This window comes from Engraulis encrasicolus, chromosome 4 (assembly GCF_034702125.1).
Source record: "Engraulis encrasicolus isolate BLACKSEA-1 chromosome 4, IST_EnEncr_1.0, whole genome shotgun sequence".
Classification (NCBI taxonomy): Eukaryota; Metazoa; Chordata; class Actinopteri; order Clupeiformes; family Engraulidae; genus Engraulis; species Engraulis encrasicolus.
Window position 1 is genome coordinate 22,012,528 of NC_085860.1, and position 17,956 is coordinate 22,030,483.

Consider the following 17,956-nt stretch of genomic DNA (forward strand, 5'->3'; position numbering starts at 1 on the left):
AAATGCTTCCTGTAGCTGATTTGCATATAAGATGTTGGATGTATGTAAAGGCAATAAAATGCAGTTGTTATTCAAATATGTCAAGCAAACTCTTCTCTTTTGTGTATGATTGGCCACATAACTGTTTAGGCTGAAAGAGAGCGAGCGAAGCCAGTGCTAGTGAGTGGGTGGATGGACACGCGCACGATTTGACGCACGCACTGTGTTCTGTTTCCAGGGCTTTTTTTTTTTTTTTTTTTTAGAGCTCACAGTTATGTTGACGTTAGCTGTTGTTTACAATGTAGTTCTATGTCAAATACATCTGACATTTTCCAGCAGACACAAAGCGCATAATCAAAGAAAATGTATTTGATAAAACTGGCTATTATATATATACTGTAGCCCCATCCACCCAGAGAACATCATTGTCAAATTTGCAGATGACACAACAGTGGTGGGGCTGATAACCGAGGGAAAGGAGGAGGCTTACAGGGATGAGGTCCTGAAATTTGGAGAGTGGTGTGCATCCAACAACCTGGCCCTGAACATCTCCAAGACGAAGGAGCTCATCCTGGACTTCCGGCGGAACAAAGATGCTCCTGCCCCCCTGTACATCAATGGTGAACGTGTAGAGCAAGTGAGCTCATTGAAATTCCTTGGTGTACACATCTCTGCTGATCTCTCCTGGTCGACTAACACCTCGGCTCTGGTAAAAACAAAGGCCCAGCAGCGATTGCACTTCCTCAGAGTACTTAAGAAAGAACAGTTAGACTCAAGCTTGCTGGTGACCTTTTACCGTTCCACCATAGAGAGCCTGCTGACCTACGCAGTGTCAGTGTGGCACTCAAGTTGCACTGAGACTGACAGGAAGAGACTGCAGAGGGTGACCAAAACAGCGCAAAAAATCATAGGCTGCCCCCTGCCTCCCATACCCACCATCTACAACTCACGCTGCGTAAGTTGAGCCAGGAGTATCATTAAAGATCCCACACATCCTGGCTTCCATCTCTTCACACTGTTGCCCTCTGGCAGGCGCTACAAGGCATTACCCGCCAGAACCAATAGGATGAAGAACAGCTTCTTCCCCAAAGCTGTTACAACAATTAACTCACACCTACTGGACAATGTTCATCTATAAAGGACTGTGCACTTTGTAGGGAAGCTAAAATCTCAGTATACTTTGTATAATGACAATAAAGGCTTTCTATTCTATTCTATTGTGAATAGGGACATGCAGGGGTTAGACAATGAAACTGAAACACTTGTCATTTTAGTGAGGGAAGTTTTAGTGTGGACCAGCCTGTTGGCCAATCTTCATTAATTGCACATTGCACCAGTAAGGTGAAGTGTGAAGGTTCAATCAACAGATGCAGCACCAGTTACACGTGCACAAAGAATTCCTTTTTGAACTCTGATATGTCACCTATAATGTGTGTGTGTGTGTATTGCATCATTTTGAGCAAAACTTTACTCTTACCCTGCTAATTGAACTTTCACACTTCACCTTACTGGTGCGATGTGCAATTAGTGAAGATTGGTCAACAGGCTGGTCCACTTCAGTCATGACACTTCCCACACTAAAATGACAGGTGTTTCAGTTTCATTGTCTAACCCCTGTAGACTGGCTAGAAGAACGTCATCTCCTGCAGAGGTGTCAAAAGTCAAATTAAATTCATAGTCTAAATACAACTCTAGCACACGATATTACATACAGCAGCTATTACCACACCGTTTACTCCGTTGTATCTACTGCAATAAGTAGACTGTGTTCTTACTGTAAAACACTAAAACCCTATCAACGGCCCACCACAAACCTTATCCAACGTGTGCAGAGTCAGCTGATCATAAGACAAGTACACAGGTCTACTGGTTACCCAGATGACTTAGACTTAGACTTGGTCTTCTTTATTGTCCATTAAACTTACATGAAATGGAAACTTTGCTTTGGTGGTGGCACAAGGACATACAAGACAAACACACATCACAGTCAACACAATAAAGAATATATATTTACACGTGTGTGTCTGTGTGTGTGTGTGTGTGTATGTATATATATATATATATATATATATATATATATATATATATATATATATATATATATATATAGGCTATATATACATACACGTGTGTAGATAATAAGATAGATACAATCTGTGGAATAAAATTAAATCTCATTACTCCACGTTACTCTGTTAAAAATGGAAAACTATTCACATTTACCAGATAAGTTACTTGTGTTGGAAATAAACTGTGTTTCTATTTTTTACTTCTACTTTTACTTTTGACACCTCTGCACTCCTGTCATGGGATCTGATGTAGGCTGAACTCTGTTCCGTTTTTCCCTACGTCCCATTTATTTGGTCATGTTTAGAAGGCGGTGCTTGTACTTATTTTGTGAACGGTCAGGAAACTGATCGAAAGGCGAAAAGAAGGCAACAATGACTGCAAGTTTTCGTGATTGCCAGGTAAGCTTTGCAGATTTGCAACGTTTAGTTAATGCAATTGCATCGCACGCCGTGAGTTTATTTTAGGGTGAAACTAATTTCGTTCCATAAACTGTTGAGACTTCTCGACGTCAACTGTTTCTCAATGAAATATAACATATCATAACGTAATCGAAATCGCCAGTAACTTTATGTGCAGACAATGTGTTGCTTCTATCGATGTATTGCCCTGAGGTAGGCTAGCTATGAAGAATATTTTGCGCACACCATGACTGTGTTTGCGCACGGATTTTGGTGGCAGAATGAACTTTGCTCTAATGCGGAATAGCCTACCAGCGCGCATTGTTTATGGTCACTGTTGATGAGGCAGACGGCTCCATGCTGCAGGTCTACTTCTGTAAACATATTTTGAATGAACAGGTGGGAAAGCGGAAGGTTTGCCGCTGACGGCTCCATAGCCTACTGCAGGTGTACGTGTAAACATATTTAGATTTAACAGGCGTGGAAAGCAGAAGGTTTGCGGCTCCATACGGCAGGTCTACGCAGGGGTGGATTAATGCACGGGCCTACCGGGCCCAGGCACAGGGGGGCAGAGGCCCCAAGGGGCCAGGCCAACTTGGCCCCGCGGCCATGACCCAAACCGGCCCTCAAAACCACCTTTGCAATAATATTTCCAATGTAGTAATATTTCCAATTTTACAATTTCCAATGTGCTTCACGTGCCAGCCGTTATAGTGTACAATGAACTGGTATAGTCCCTAGGCCAAGTCAGGTTCGAGGGAGGGGGGCCCAGGGGGGGCAAAGGGCCAAGGCCCCAAGAGGCCAGACCAACTTGGCCCCATGGCCTCGACCCAAACCAGCCTTCAGGACCACCTTTGCAAGAATTATCTTTCCAATTATTTGAGTTCATGAGTGTCTACCATTGATTGTGGTTGTTACAAAAATGTGTTGTGTGTAGGCCTACCTACTCTTTGGTGGATTTGGCATTTAAAAGTATGCTTTTGTGCTTTCAGTCATGACATTAATTTTGTCATCTCAACATCCCAAATCTGAGGGAGTGAGTGAGATGGGATTTGGCATTCCTTGCCCTAAAATTGATTAGAATGCAGGAAATTGCCAATAGAGTGTCTGGCCCAAGGGGCCATAATTTCTTAATCCGCCCCTGGGTCTACGTGTGAACATATTTTGATTTAACAGGCGTGGAAAGCTGAGGGTTTGCCGCTGTCCACCAGCAGCAATGAGGCCTGCAAAATGTATGATGCTATTATTAATCAGGTAAGTATGGCTGCGCGAACTGACACATTAACGAGGACTGTTTTGAATGTATTAGGCTACCTCAATTATTTGTCATTGTGTGAGCGACCATATGTTTGGTTTTGCCAGTACGTCAAGTGGCGCAATGATCCCACCCTGGGAGGCATTGAGGGATGCATCACCGCCGTTCAAGCTGCTGACCCAAATTTTGGTAAGAGTGCATCATGATGCCAGTGATGAAGTGCACGGTGAGATTCACACTAGTACTGCCCCACAATTTCAGAACGCAGTATAATTCAAAATGGCAAACTGAGAAAAAAGGCTTTAAAGTTTCCTTTCTGGCCACGCAACTGTGTTGGAGGTAAAGTAGTGATGACACTTCCATTTAACACTTTTTTATGGTGGAAATTTATGCACACAAGAAAAAAGCAAAAAAAAAACAACATTCTCATTACTTTTTAGCTGAAAAATCATTATACTGCGTTCTGTTGTGGTATTACTGTCTACACCAAAACCACGGTGTCAATGGAGAAGTGCAGTATAATGCGCATTATACTGCGTTCTTGGCTAGTACGACGTAACCTCCTAAAACCAAAAAGCGCAGTATAATCAGTTTTTAGCGTTTTTTTCCAAAACGGGACCAAGTTGGACCAAAAAATTTTACCACAAGAAAAAGAGGTATTTTAAAGCCAATTTCTGGTCTGAACCCATTTTCGACCATTTTCAAGATACTGCGTTCTGATATTGTAGGGCAGTATAGTCAGGCAACACCATGTTGTGTGAGTCTCAGAGTGTGAAATATGCAAGTAGTGCAGAAGAAAGTGAAATTATTCAGGGCAAACGACGTTCATCAGGGCACATGTGTCATTCCTGGCTTCCAGAAGTAGGCTTACTGAAAAATGTAAGCAATGTTGTCCCAAGTAAGGTTTGTGTGCATTTCAGATAGATGGTATGTGGCCCCATTAACGCCAGATAATAGGGTCTCTACAGCCCAGACTAGAAGCTGTCATCCCTAGTTAAGATCAATATCACGCAGGCAGTGAACAACTCCTGCAATTTCTCTCTCTCTCTCTCTCTCTCTCTCTCTCTCTCTCTCTCTCTCTCTCTCTCTCTCTGAATATCACCTGCCTCTATATCCTAAATGAGTTCTAAATTCCATGTAAATATCGTCTCATTTTTTGCATTTTGTACAGTGACCTTTGAGAAAATGTAATCCGACGGTCAACCTACTGTATATCCTCCGCACTTAATCTCATCTTGCGTCGTTATTATTTAGTTAAATTACTGTTTATCTTCTGAGGAGAAAAACACATTTTTTTCTGTGTGTACATACAGATGAAGACGAAAGTATTAGCCCCCTTCCTGAATTTAGACATCACTCTTGATTTCTCAGTGAGAATCATCATTATTAACAATATCATATTTTTCTGGAATCAAATATAAATATAATGTCTAGTGAGTTGAATTTGTTTTTTATTGTTACACAGAGTTCAAACAAAAAAGGACTATGAGGGATTAGCCCCCTCATCTTTAATAGTCAATACAGTACTGCTTTTGAATCAAAACTGACAACAAGCTGTTTTATTAGTTGTTAACTACATTGGCACATGTCCTCCTATGGATTTTGGCTCATTTTTCCATTGCACATTGTTCTTGTTTGTCCTTTTCATAACCTAGTAGGCCTATATATACATGTACGCTCTCTGAGTGATGTTGTGAGTGATGTGTCCACCCTAGATATCATCTTTCCCACCATGGTGACCTCTGATAAAAGGTATTCCATATCTATAAGATACTGTATGGAGGAAATAGACTGCACTCAGTTTCTCCTTTTTTCCTTTTCTTTTCTTTTTATTCATTCATTGCCGGGTCAGGTTACGCTGTCTGGTTACACTGATGAAGGCTCTTGTATCCGAAATGTCTGTCTGACCCCGCAATGAATGAATACAAACAAAGAAAAGGAAAGAAAAGGAAAAAGAAGAAACTGAGTATGATTTATTCTCTACGTTTCCACCGAATGTCGGGGCTGCCCATTGAAAGTGAATGGAAGCTCTTGCAACATTCTAGAGGGCCGTATAGTCACTATAATGCCTCTTTTCCACTGCAGGTTTTCTAGTAGGACTACAGCTCGACACAGTGCGACTCAGCCGCCACTTTTTGCTTTTTGAATAGGCATGACACAGCTCAAACGTAAAGCAAAAAGTGGCGGCCGAGTCCCGCCGTGTCAAGCTGTAGGCCTACCAGAAAACCGGCAGTGGAAAAGAGGCATAAGATAACCTACTGTAGTACATCACAAGAAGGAAGAGAGTGTGGAAGATATCTAGTATAAGATAACTTAGTCCATCCTCTTCTCCACTTCACAGTCATGGGCCATGTAATCGGCACGGGTCTGGAGTTGGTGGGCACGGCGACGTCAGTGGAGCGAAACGAGCGTCTGGCCAGTGCAGTGAGGCGCACCGTGGAGATGGCCAAGAGCCAGGACATCACCCCTCGGGAGAGGCAGCACGTCCGAGCCATGGAGCTCTTCTCCAGGGGGTGAGTGTGTAGTAGGGCTGCACGATATCAGATAAAAATATGATGCTCGATGACAGCATGCAATAGCTCGATAACAATATTTAAAGGATATTTAGAAATATAGCTGACTGTTTTTCTTGTCACTAATTTGTTGGTTCGTTCTGTGTGGGGGGCATGGCTCTGGTCATGGTGGGCTTTTTCCTCATTTGTTGACATTCAGCAAGTGATTGGACTACACAGAAATGTTGAACTTGTTCGCGATAATTAGGTCATTTTCGCAATACGCATATCACCACTCTTGATATCGCGATTTTGATACATTCTCGATATATTGTCCAGCCCTAGTGTGTAGCGATTGGGGTTGTAGAAGTTGCACCCAAACAAGAGGTGTGTCTCTGATGGCAAGAATCCCACTTCTCTTGTGGCTTAATTTGTGGGGCCTATACTAAGAAGTTGGTTCAGGAGTAAACCAGGTTAAGTTAAGAAGTAAATCACCTAATAGAAGAGCCTTGAGTCCTCATTTTCTTAAGCTTCTTAGTATAGGGCCGTGTACAATCCCTGGTGCTGAACAAAAAAGTGATGTTTTTTTTTTGGGGGGGGGGGATCTTCTTTTAAGTTAGTTTCTGCTATTAATTCATGGGAAGGATATTTCTACCTTGTGGTTTTCCTCAGATTCCAATTACGTGTGAATAGAATAGAAAGCCTGTATTGACATTATACAAAAGTACAATGAGATTTAAAATGTCAACATTAAGTGCACAAATAAATAAACATAGAAACAATATATACTTTAAAACTAAACTCACTATACTTTCACCTTCAAATAAACAGCAGAAAAGAACATAAAAGAAGAAAAATACTAAGGAGTGTGCAGTTTTTTTCACCACAAAAAAACACCCCACTTCTGACATATGTTTTAGCCAAGGGGACAAATCCTGTTTCATGCCCTACATGCCAGAGGGTTACGTACGTATATATGTGGAATGTTTTACATGTGCTAACCTGTGCCAAAATGCATGTTGATGGTTAGCTTGTGCAAACAGAATTACGTACGTAGTTGACCAAGGGTAGGGAAGGGTATGAGTGGCCCCTTGTAACTTGATGTTGTAACCCTCTGTCCTGTCACCAAAATTGTAAAGACTATGTCTTAATATGTTACTGAAGGCTCTCTGTAATTTCATACCAATCTTGTTATGATGTAGTTAAGTATTTTCAGGAAATAGTGAGTAGGCTCGCTGGTGACCACACCTGCAATAAGAGGCCAGGAGTTGCGCCTATTGTACTCAAACCTGTAGCTGCGGGGTACCAAATTGGGGCTCAGACCGCTACTGTACACCAAGGAACCCAGCTGATTTCCATGACAGTCAAAATATCTCAGTGGTCACTCATTTACAGTGACGGACAATTGTCACTTTGGTGTCGGGGAGAGAGGCAGCCTAGTTTGTTAAGTAAACAGAACCGTGAAGACGCTCATCGTTTAGGGTGACCAGTCATACATGAATTGGTTAGCTTGTCCCTGGGGCAATACAAAAAAAACCCCACCCGATCTCCGCTTTGACAAGCTAAAATATTACTCATTGTTTATAGTGTAATATCACCATACATGTTAATTTGTTCTGGACTCCCCAATGGCGTTTCACTGTTGCGGCTGGCCGCCAGATCTGGGCCGCATCCGGGCCGCATCTGGGCAGCGTCCGGACAGCCAATTGAATAGCCCTGCCATACACCATGGTCTCAAAAGACTTGGCTGACTCAATTATAATTGTAATTATTCACTTGTAGTACCTCTGTGTTTTACCAAGTGAATTATACAGTAGACAGCCATTTTATCAGCACATCGCTCCTAGTCTCCATGGCATGTCCCAATATAGAGAACACTTTTAGACGTGGGCTTTTAGGTATGCAGTGCAATAATTGTAATATTCTTGATGACAGACACTTCATCAGGTACTTCATTAATTCATCATGTTACACTGGATGGGAAGCTTCTAAGAAACAGAGGACTAATGAAATTCGGAGTGATGTGCATTTTAATTGTGTACCTCAGTGCACAAACTTCAATGCCAACTAACTAATTCTCGTCTGGAAAGACTGTATCTCCCTGCGCTGTTGTAGCACTTATATTACAAAATCAGTTTACTTAACCCGTTAAGACGAGGCGTTATACATTTATTGTTACCAGAATGGCATTGGCTGAATCGTAGTGCATTACTAAGTGAAAGCGAAAGCCCACTTGGGAAACTCCAACTCCCATTGTCATTGTGACACAGCACCCCACAGTACACAAGTGTTCACTGTACACTGCACACAAAGAAATTGCATTTTATGCCTCACCCGTGCAAGGGAGCAGCCCCCAATGGCGCCCCAAGGCACTAAAAGAGCTGTATTATGTCATAGTAGAGTAGTACTGTTGTAATTAACCTTTCAATGACTATTACAGCATGCCTCAGATGGTATGCCGTGCATTATGGGGCTATGCTAAATATTGAAACTAGCTTCAACCTGCATTCAGTGTTGCCAGATTGGGCAGTTACCCGCCCAATTGGGCTACTTGAGATCACCGTCTGCGGGTAAAATTGGGAAAAATTGGCCATTTGCCGTTTTTTTCTGCAGTTTTGGGTCCATAGAAATCAATGCAATTCGTTGAAATTGGGCGGAATTTAGCGCATTTTGGCGGTTTTTGAGAAACTATTGGGCAGGATTTGATCAGACACATCTGGCAACACTGCCTGCATGGACCACCTCAGTAGTACTGCATTTGATTATGTGCCATAGGGGTTTGGCCCACTATCACTCAATGCCAACAGTGCAATGTACTGTACTCTAACTATTGCATAATAATACATAAATCCCATTGCATAGTGCGATATTATTGTTCCCAGTTTCTATACTACATGTCCCTTGCCATGTTCTATGTATTATTGATCATGCCTTGTACCCCATTATATCATTTGGTTATACAAATGTAACCTGACACTTTGACACTTACACATTAGCCCTCGCGCACTCTCTGGCCTTGTTGTCTCGTTCTGTTGTGCAGACAAGCTCTCAATGACAGGAGATGTCTTGAAGGCAGAGAGAGAGAGAGAGAGAGAGAGAGAGAGAGAGAGAGAGAGAGAGAGAGAGAGAGAGAGAGAGAGAGAGACGGGGGGAGAAAGATAGCAAGCGAGAAAGAAATACATTGTCAAACAGAACACCAAGCATTTAACAAACAAGGAAGGAAATATTAGACCGTGGAAAACACAAGAGTTGTAACGGTGGTGCGCTGTAGGGCGAAACAGGACACAAGCGATCTTGTATCACTGGTTGTGTCATTATATGGGTATAGGGACTGACAACATGGATAGTGCAGAAGAAATAGGTGAGTTCTTCTAAAGCAGGGTTTGATCTTGTGGCTGAGCCTTACAACTTCCCTTTCAAGCTTGCCAAAGGAACAAAGTTGTCTCTAGATGAAACGGGCTGAGTGCCTCCTCCCGGATTGAAGAGAGGCGACCGCGCGACTCCTTTGAACTTTACATGGAGTTAAAGGACAATTAGTCATTTCTTTGTACCTTGCAAAAAGCAACTAGAAATCATTTAAACCTACTTAAAATTCTCCTCTATCACCTCATCTCTGTAGCTATGCTCTGGTGTACTTTGGTCTCTGGTCTCTTCTCTTTGCTCATGACAGAAATGTTATCTTACTATAATTCTTCTTTCAGTACATTTTATAATGTTGTTCTTGAAATCATATCCAGTACATCCCTGGTGTTATCTATAAGACATTTGTAGGTTTTTATGGTGGTTATATAACGAGTTCTCAGAAGCATCCCAGGAAGGTATGCTGTGAGCAGTGTTGCCAGATTGGGCAGTTTCCCACCCAATTGGGCTGTTTAGGATGGCCGTATGTGGGTAAAAATGCCATTTCGCAGGAAAAAACGCCCAATATTTGGCCAAAGAAGTCAATAGAATTGGGTGAGATTTAGTTCTTCCAGGCGGGTTTTGACCATTTTTTGGGCTGGAAATCAGCAGCCTCATCTGGCAACGCTGGCCCTGAGAACTGCTGCTACAGTGGTGGTAGAATCACACACCAGTCGGAAGCATCATAAAAGGCTAATCAGGCGGACACCTTGTGATGCACGAGGCAGTACTAGTAGGAGGCACTGCTGCCAAATGCAGTCTGCAAGCTAATGGGCAGCACAGCCGTAGCCTTTTGCAATCAGCAGTCCACCTCATCACTATTCCTCCACAAAATAGCTGCTCGGCCGAGTGCCTCGGCTTAAGTGGACGAAATCAACCTGCGCCTCTGCCGCGCTCAGGAGGACAGCAGTAACTCATGCAAAGTCTTTCTGAAGGGGACAAGTCCTAACCTCGGTCAGCCGCTACTATCCTCCCACTCTCCTCCCACTCTCCTCCTCCTCCTCCTCCTCTTCTTTTCCTCCTCTCTCCTCTCCGCACTCCTCATCCTGCTCAGACCGTTGGAGCGTTAAATGAGTGAAACAGCTGTGGTGGCTCAGGTCCAGGTTCAGCCACAATGGAGAGCACAGTTTCATTAGTGGAGGAGAGGGCGAAGAGGGTTAGCAGGAGGGTGGAGGAGAGGGCGAGGAGGGTTAGCAGGAGGGTGGGTGAGCGTTTGGGGGGCCTCCAGCTCGTCCTGTCTGTTCCGCTCTTGCTGACCCGGCATCAGCACCTGCAGACATGTGTAACTGAGGTCATCTAGCAGAGTGTGGTGTGGAAAGTTAGTTAACCTCCCTCCGGAAGCCTCAGACAGTATCGTTAGTGCTGAGCTATCGGACTGGTCCTTTAGCTCAGCGGTAGTGTGCTGTGACTCCCATATCCAAACCGATGCGTTGACTAGGAGGCGGCGAGTTCAAGACCCCGAGGGGGACGGACTGGGCGGGAACACCTCAGTTACACATGAACACCCGAGTTCATATGAACACTAATCGCTCCATAAGTGGCGATCTCGGACCTACTTTTCTTGCTGTTACAAAGGAAGAGATTTTTTTTTCTGCTGTGTTGCTGTGAATTTCTGTCATGTTCTCCGGGCAGCTGCACACTGCACAGAAGGAAAGGATAGAGATAGAAATAGAAGCGTGTTACAGTAGCTATAGCTAAGTTAAGACAAGTGACCTCTGCTCAGCGCCATGACATGGACATTGATCCCTCAGTTTGATTTGCCATCATAAAGTGCAGCAGTGTCTTGCGATGGTGCTTCTCTTTGTTCCTCCATTGAGCTTTTGGTCTTTTGAAGACGCAAAAGGAAATCAGTTTGTTGTTGAGCTCGATTTAATGCCGCTGTCAGCGTGGTGGATTTTTGCATCACTGCTCTTCAGCCTCCAAGTCCAAATCGATGTCTGCCTAATCTCCGTGACAAGACTCTGACTGTGTGGTTGGAGCTGACAGTCAAAAAGAGAAAAACACGCACATCCGTCTCAAAAAGATTGGGTGCAGGACCAGCAAAGATACCATGAAAACTGAAAGAAAAGTCCACGACACCAAGCTCCCGTTGCTCTGATGAAGGGCATGCTGCCCGAAACGTCACATTAAAAAAGAGCAACGGGAGCTTGGTGTCGCGGACTTTTCTTTCAGTTTTCATGTGTGGTTGGAGCTGACATAACAGTTGAGATTTTGGTAATGGTGTGCTTGCCTTGCTGAGAGCATAATATTATCACCAGGGCCGCTGTCAGCTTTTGCTGGGCCTAGGACAAAGTCATCTGAAATGGCCCCACCCACATCCAATATATACAATGTACTGAAACCCCAATTTTGGGCCCCTTCTCTATCTGGGCCCGGGACAAATGACCCCTTTGTCCCCACCTGTCGGCTTCCCTGATTATCACCATCTTGCTGCTTTTTGCAGATAGTGCTGAAAACATACTGTGTGCATAGAGCCCTCATTGTGAGTGCATGAAGTCCACTTCCTGGGGCATAGAGAGGGTAGGCCTACCATGTGAGCAGTCATGCCTTGCTAACGGGCAAATGCGGCAACTGCTTAGGGGGGGTTTCAGACCCATTTGAGATCTTGGAGGGTTGGCCATCAATCTTTTAAACTACAGCAGTGGCAAGGCAGTTTTCATTTAATTGAACAATGGTATGTTTCTCCAACAGAGTCTAGAATCCTGAGTCCTGGTGCACAAACCTCCAGTAAGGGGTGTTGATACGGAGTGAACCTGAAGGAGTTCAGTACATAGTTTGCTCCAAAGAAAAAGTGAACAGTAATCTTGAATGTGATAAGATGATGAAAATCCTGATAGTAGGACAGTTCAAAGGTTGAGACCATGAAAAGATCATAACATTGTGTAAGACGGAGATGGTGGGATAACATGATGTTGGGAGTCTGGAATTCAGAAAAAGTGGATGTTTCTTTTTTTGTTGCTTTTCTGTTCACACATAACAAGTGAGGAGAGTTTAGTGGGCTTGCAGTGACCTTAATCAAGCCATATTGTGGAATCTTCTAGATTAACAAGCGGTAGTCATTAATCATCTGTCCTTGTGTAGTTTTTATTGCCAAAACAAAGCCTTAATAACTCACACATTATGAGGGGAGTGCAGTTGATGACGAATGCTATTAATTTGACACCTTCCTGTGTGAATGCCATATCCCCGTCTTGAGGGGCAAAACACACTGCAGGCCTGAAACGGTAGTCACGGGGAAAAGTGAGAAGTGATGAAATGTTTATGTTCATGCTTTGGGCACAGTTTTGTTTGAATGGAGCATGGAAGCAACCCATAAAAATGTCATACATAATGTACACGGCACAGACTTAAACAGTTTTCATTTGGCAAGTGTGTGTGTGTGTGTGTGTGTGTGTGTGTGTGTGTGTGTGTGTGTGTGTGTGTGTGTGTGTGTGTGTGTGTGTGTGCGCGCGTGTGTGCGTGTGCGTGTGCGTGTGCGTGCGCGCCTGCGTGTGTGCCGCGTGTGTGTGCGCGCCAGTGCGTGTGTGTGTGTGCGTGCATGCGTGCGTGCGTGTGCGTGCGCGCCTGCGTGTGTGTGCCGCGTGTGTGTGCGCGCCAGTGCGTGTGTGTGTGTGCGTGCGTGCGTGCGTGCGTGCGCGCGCATGCGTGTGTGTGCGGAGACTCTGCACACTAAGCTTATTAAACAGAAAAGTTATTTTTCCTTGCCCGGGAAATGGAGAATCGCAAAATTAGTCCTTTTGTGCTGCAAGGGGCTTCTTTCCCAAATGTGTGTATGGCAGCCTAAAAACCACATGCTCATTTTAGAAGTCAGCTATGAAATTGAGAAGATTAAAGAACCAGTATGTCAGTGGATTCTGGTACATGTTGAGAATGCAGTTAATTACAGCGATATGGTAGCCTACAGGTCTGTCAGTCAGTTCAGCAGATAAGGTCCATTCACGCTAGGAACAATTGTAGTACGGTAATAATAATAACTGGGTAACAACTGGGTTACTTCGCCGCCGACAACCCGGGTTCTATTCTGGCCCGGGTCATTTGCCGATCCTTCCCTGTCTCTCTCTCCCCACTCATTTCCTGTCTCTCTTCCACTGTCCTGTCAAAAATAAAGGTATAAATAAAGTTGTGATAGGTCACCGCTCATCTGTTTGGAAGGTGCAGGATTCAGTTGAAATTTCTGTTTACAAAGGGGACAATACGCACACTTCAGGTCTTTTTTTGTGTAAAGAAGCTTTACTTGGACTCCGCCTGATGAAGGTCTAAGGACCGAAAGCTTGCAAGTCAAGTAAAGCTTCTTTGCACAAAAAAGACCCTAAGTGTGCAGATTGTCTCCTTTGTATACAAAAATAAAGGCATAAAAGTCCTAAAAACTAATAAAGATAATAATAACCAACAAGGTTATACTGTAATGCCATTATTGCCTGTGTTGTTTTACAGAGCTCTGTCCAAAGCCTGCGATGTGTGGGAGGAGATTCTGGTGGATCACCCCACGGACATGCTGGCTCTCAAGTTTGCCCACGACGGCTTCTTCTACCTGGGCTACCAGACGCAGATGAGGGACTCAGTGGCCAGAGTACTGCCCTACTACAAACCACACACGCCACTCTCCAGGTGTGTGTGTGTGTGTGTGTGTGTGTGTGTGTGTGTGTGTGTGTGTGTGTGTGTGTGTGTGTGTGGTTGGGGGGGGGGGGGTTGTTGTGGGTACCTCTCAGGGTGGGAACTTTATTGTACTAATATAATTCTGTCCACCTACAGTAGGCATAAGCCCTGTATGCGTGTGTGCGCATGCACCCGTGCTGTATGTTTATACCAGAGATTCTCTAAGTATATAGAGATATGCCAATGTAATAGATTGCTATGGGCACCTAACATGACCAGGTTCCGGTCTGCCTAAAGGGGCGTGTCATAATACTCCTAGCATTGAATAGAACAGTCCTTAGGTCTGCCTAGGTCTGCCTAAAGGGGGATCCCCCCCCCTTGCAATAATAGAACCCCGAAACAATGGGCCAATGGAACCTCATTTATGTAATACTTGTAACAAGTGCAAATTGCAAGTAGTGTTCAATGGGAGTGTATGTGTGTGTGTGTTTTTTTGTAATAACAACATTAAAATCCAAGAGGAGTTAATGAAACGAATGAAAAAAAAGACATCAGGGCTAATGAGAACTCATGTAATGAGACTTCAGTGAAGTGTGGGAGAGTTGGTCCACTAGGCTTAAATGAAAATATCGGCAGTGTCAGGCTGAGAAATGGGCCCTATATTGTGATCTCCCTCTCTGTTGTAGGCTACTGGGCGGAGGGGTTAAGAGAACACTTATGACACAGAGGAGCCAGTCGATAAGGCAGGCTGTTAGCCATTACTGAACACTGAACACTGAGCCTTTTAATTTGCACTCTGCTTTCAACAGCCTCCATTGAATGGGAAGTATGGAAGAGAGAGAGAGGGAGAGAGAGAGAGAGAGAGAGAGAGAGAGAGAGAGAGAGAGAGAGAGAGAGAGAGAGAGAGAGAGAGAGAGAGAGAGAGAGAGAGAGAGAGAGAGAGAGAGAGAGAGAGAGAGAGAGAGAGAGAGAGAGAGAGAGAGAGGGAGAGGGAGAGATCAGATAATGAGAGAGAGAAGGGGAAAGAAAGAGGGAATGTGTGTGTGAGAGATAGAGAGAGTTGAAAGGAAAAGAACGTGTGAAAATAGAGAGAGAAGGTGAAAGGAAGAGGGAGAGTGGAAGAGAGAGAGAGAGAGAGAGAGGGTGAAAGAGGGAGAGAGAGTGAAAGAGAGCTGGTGAGGGAGTGAAAGAGAGTGAGGGTGGGAATGAGAGAAGAATAGACTCTTTTGTATGATATCCGTGTGTTGTTTACCCTCCGCATCTCAGCAATGAAAACAGCATGACGGCTCTGATGCCTCACAGGTCAGACATGGTGTTCTGCAGTAGCTGGATTTTATTTGATTTTTTATGCCTGTCAGACTAGTGCAATACGTGGACACCTTTTATGAGGAGAGAGACAGAGAGAGAGAGAGAGAGAGAAAGAGAGAGAGAGAAAGAGATCAGCTTTGGCATCTTGCCATCGGTGAATTGATTTCTTTTTATCAACCCATTCTGCTGTTTCAGCTACCTGAAGGGCCTCTACTCTTTTGGGCTTCTGGAGACTCACTTTTACGACCAGGCTGAGAAGGTGGCAAAGGAAGTAAGCAAGACACTTTCGCTTTTCAGCCCCACTTGAGTCTTTAATAGGCAAATCAATTAATACATGAATGCAATCGATGGAGATGAAACTGAAACACAAACCACTTTTGACAGTCCAGTCAAACATTCAGTAACACAACTACATCTATGGTCCTCCTTAAATTCCTGATGATAGTTGATAAACTATGCTGGAAACTCAATATTTATTTTTAAAAATGGGCTAAAATTGTGCGTGCATGCACTTAATAATCTTAGTTACACACGCTCTGCCTCATCATATATGGTAGTTCAAATGTGCTTGCACATATCTGTTTATTTGACCTGATCCCTCTCATATTCCTGTGACACACCAAATTTCATGTTCAAGTCTTGTTACACTACACATGAATGGTGCTTGTGGGTGATCTTGCTGGCTGAATAAAATTACTCTGCGGGCCAGTCTTGGCCCACGGGCCTCCACATTTGACATCCCTGCATTATAGCCCTACACAGTAATGCCTCTTTTCCACTGCCGGTTTTCTGGTAGACTTACAGCTTGCCACAGCGTGACTCGGCCGCCACTTTCTGCTTCACGATTGAGCTGCGTCGTGACGGCTGAGTCGCGCTGTGTCGACTTGTAAACCTACCAGAAAACCGGCAGTGGATAAGAGGCATAAGTGCCGCAGCTGTCCAGATTTACAGAAGAGCACACTCTGGAGTGGGTTGCAAAAGGGCAAATGCACTCATGGTGTTCTCCAAGTAGCCCAAGACTCTTGAAGTGCTAGCGACCTATAAAGTAGGTACTGTACTGTACGAGTGACTCTGCCTCCTCTCCTCTCCTCTCCTCTCCTCTCCCATCTCCTTTCTCATTTCCTCTCCTCTCCTCTCCTCTCCTCTCCTCTCCTCTCCTCTCCTCCCCTCTCTCCTCTCCCCTCCTCTCCTATCGTCCTCTGTCCTCTCCCCTCCTCTCCTCTCCTCTCCTCTCCTCCTCTCTCCACTTCTCTCCTCTCCTATCTTCTCCTCTCCTCTCCTCTCCTCTCCTCTCCTCTCCTCTCCTCTGTCCTATCCTTTCCTCTCCTCTCCTCTCCTCTCCTCTCCTCTCCTCTCCTCTCCTGTCCTCTCCTCTCCTCTCTCCTCTCCTCTCCTCTCCTCTCCTCTCCTCTCCTCCCCTCTCTTCTCCTCTCCTCTGCGGTGGCCTTTCCAAGGGGCTCTCCCTGGCTCCGGATGATGCCTGGTGCGTGCACTCGGTGGCCCATGTTCATGAGATGAAGGCCGAGGTGGACAAGGGACTGAAGTTCATGCAGGACACCGAGAAGGACTGGGAGGTGAGTGGGGAGTGGAGTGGAGTGGAGTGGAGTGGAGAGGGGAGAGAGTGAGGATTTACACTGAGAAGGACTGGGAGGTGAGTGGGGAGTAGAGTGCAGTGAGGAGGACTGGGAGTTGAGTGGGGAAGGAGAGGAGTGGGGAAGGAGTGGACTGGGGAAGGAGAGGGTGAGAGCAGTGTTGCTAGATTGGGCGGTCACCCGCCCATTTGGGCTACGTGGGATGGCCGCCTGCGGGTAAAAGCGGGACAAATTGGCCATTTGGTGTTTTTTTCTGCAGTTTTGTGCCCATAGAAACCAATGCAATTTGTTGAAATTAGGCGGAATTTAACGCATTTTGGCGTTTTTGAGAACCTTTTGGGGGGGATTTGATCAGACACATCTGGCAACAATGGGTGAGAGTGCGGGCTTCCACCAAGAAGGACTAGGTGAGGGTGGAGTGGAGTAGAGTGTGGTTGAGTGGAGAAGGAGAGGGAGAGAGTGAGGACTTCCACCGTGAAGGACCAGGAGGTGAGTGTGGAGTGGGGAGGTGAGTGGAGTGGAGTGGAGAGGATGAAGAGGACTTCCACCCAGAAAGACTGGGAGTGGAGTGGGGAAGTAGAGGACTGGAGTCAGGGCTGGATTGGCCATCTGGCATAGTGGGCATTTCCCGGTGGGCCCTGCACCATCGTGGGCCCTTATTTTCAGATAAAAAAAATAAATAAATAGGGGCCCACAAGGATGCGGGGCCCACCGGTGAGTGAATTCTGCACTGCTAATTATGAGGGGCCCCTTTAAGACAAATGTGCCCGGGTCCTATCTCTTCCCCACACCAGCCCTGAGTGGAGTTGAGTGGGGAAGGAGAGGGTGAGGACTTCCACCGAGAAGGACTGGGAGGTAAGTGTGGAG

The 17,956-nt window shown here is 45.0% G+C and overlaps 1 protein-coding gene across 1 annotated transcript in view; it reads left to right on the forward strand.

The window, feature by feature from the left end:
- Window positions 1–2,343: 2,343 nt before the first annotated feature.
- Window positions 2,344–17,956, forward strand: part of ttc38 (tetratricopeptide repeat domain 38) — a 28,981-nt gene continuing 13,368 nt past the window's right edge. The window contains exons 1-7 of the mRNA XM_063196893.1: window positions 2,344–2,447; window positions 3,624–3,701; window positions 3,810–3,891; window positions 6,044–6,215; window positions 14,028–14,201; window positions 15,693–15,768; window positions 16,952–17,071. Of these exons, the coding sequence (XP_063052963.1) occupies window positions 2,421–2,447; window positions 3,624–3,701; window positions 3,810–3,891; window positions 6,044–6,215; window positions 14,028–14,201; window positions 15,693–15,768; window positions 16,952–17,071 (729 nt within the window). The 5' untranslated portion in view covers window positions 2,344–2,420. The remainder of the gene's footprint in view (window positions 2,448–3,623; window positions 3,702–3,809; window positions 3,892–6,043; window positions 6,216–14,027; window positions 14,202–15,692; window positions 15,769–16,951; window positions 17,072–17,956) is intronic.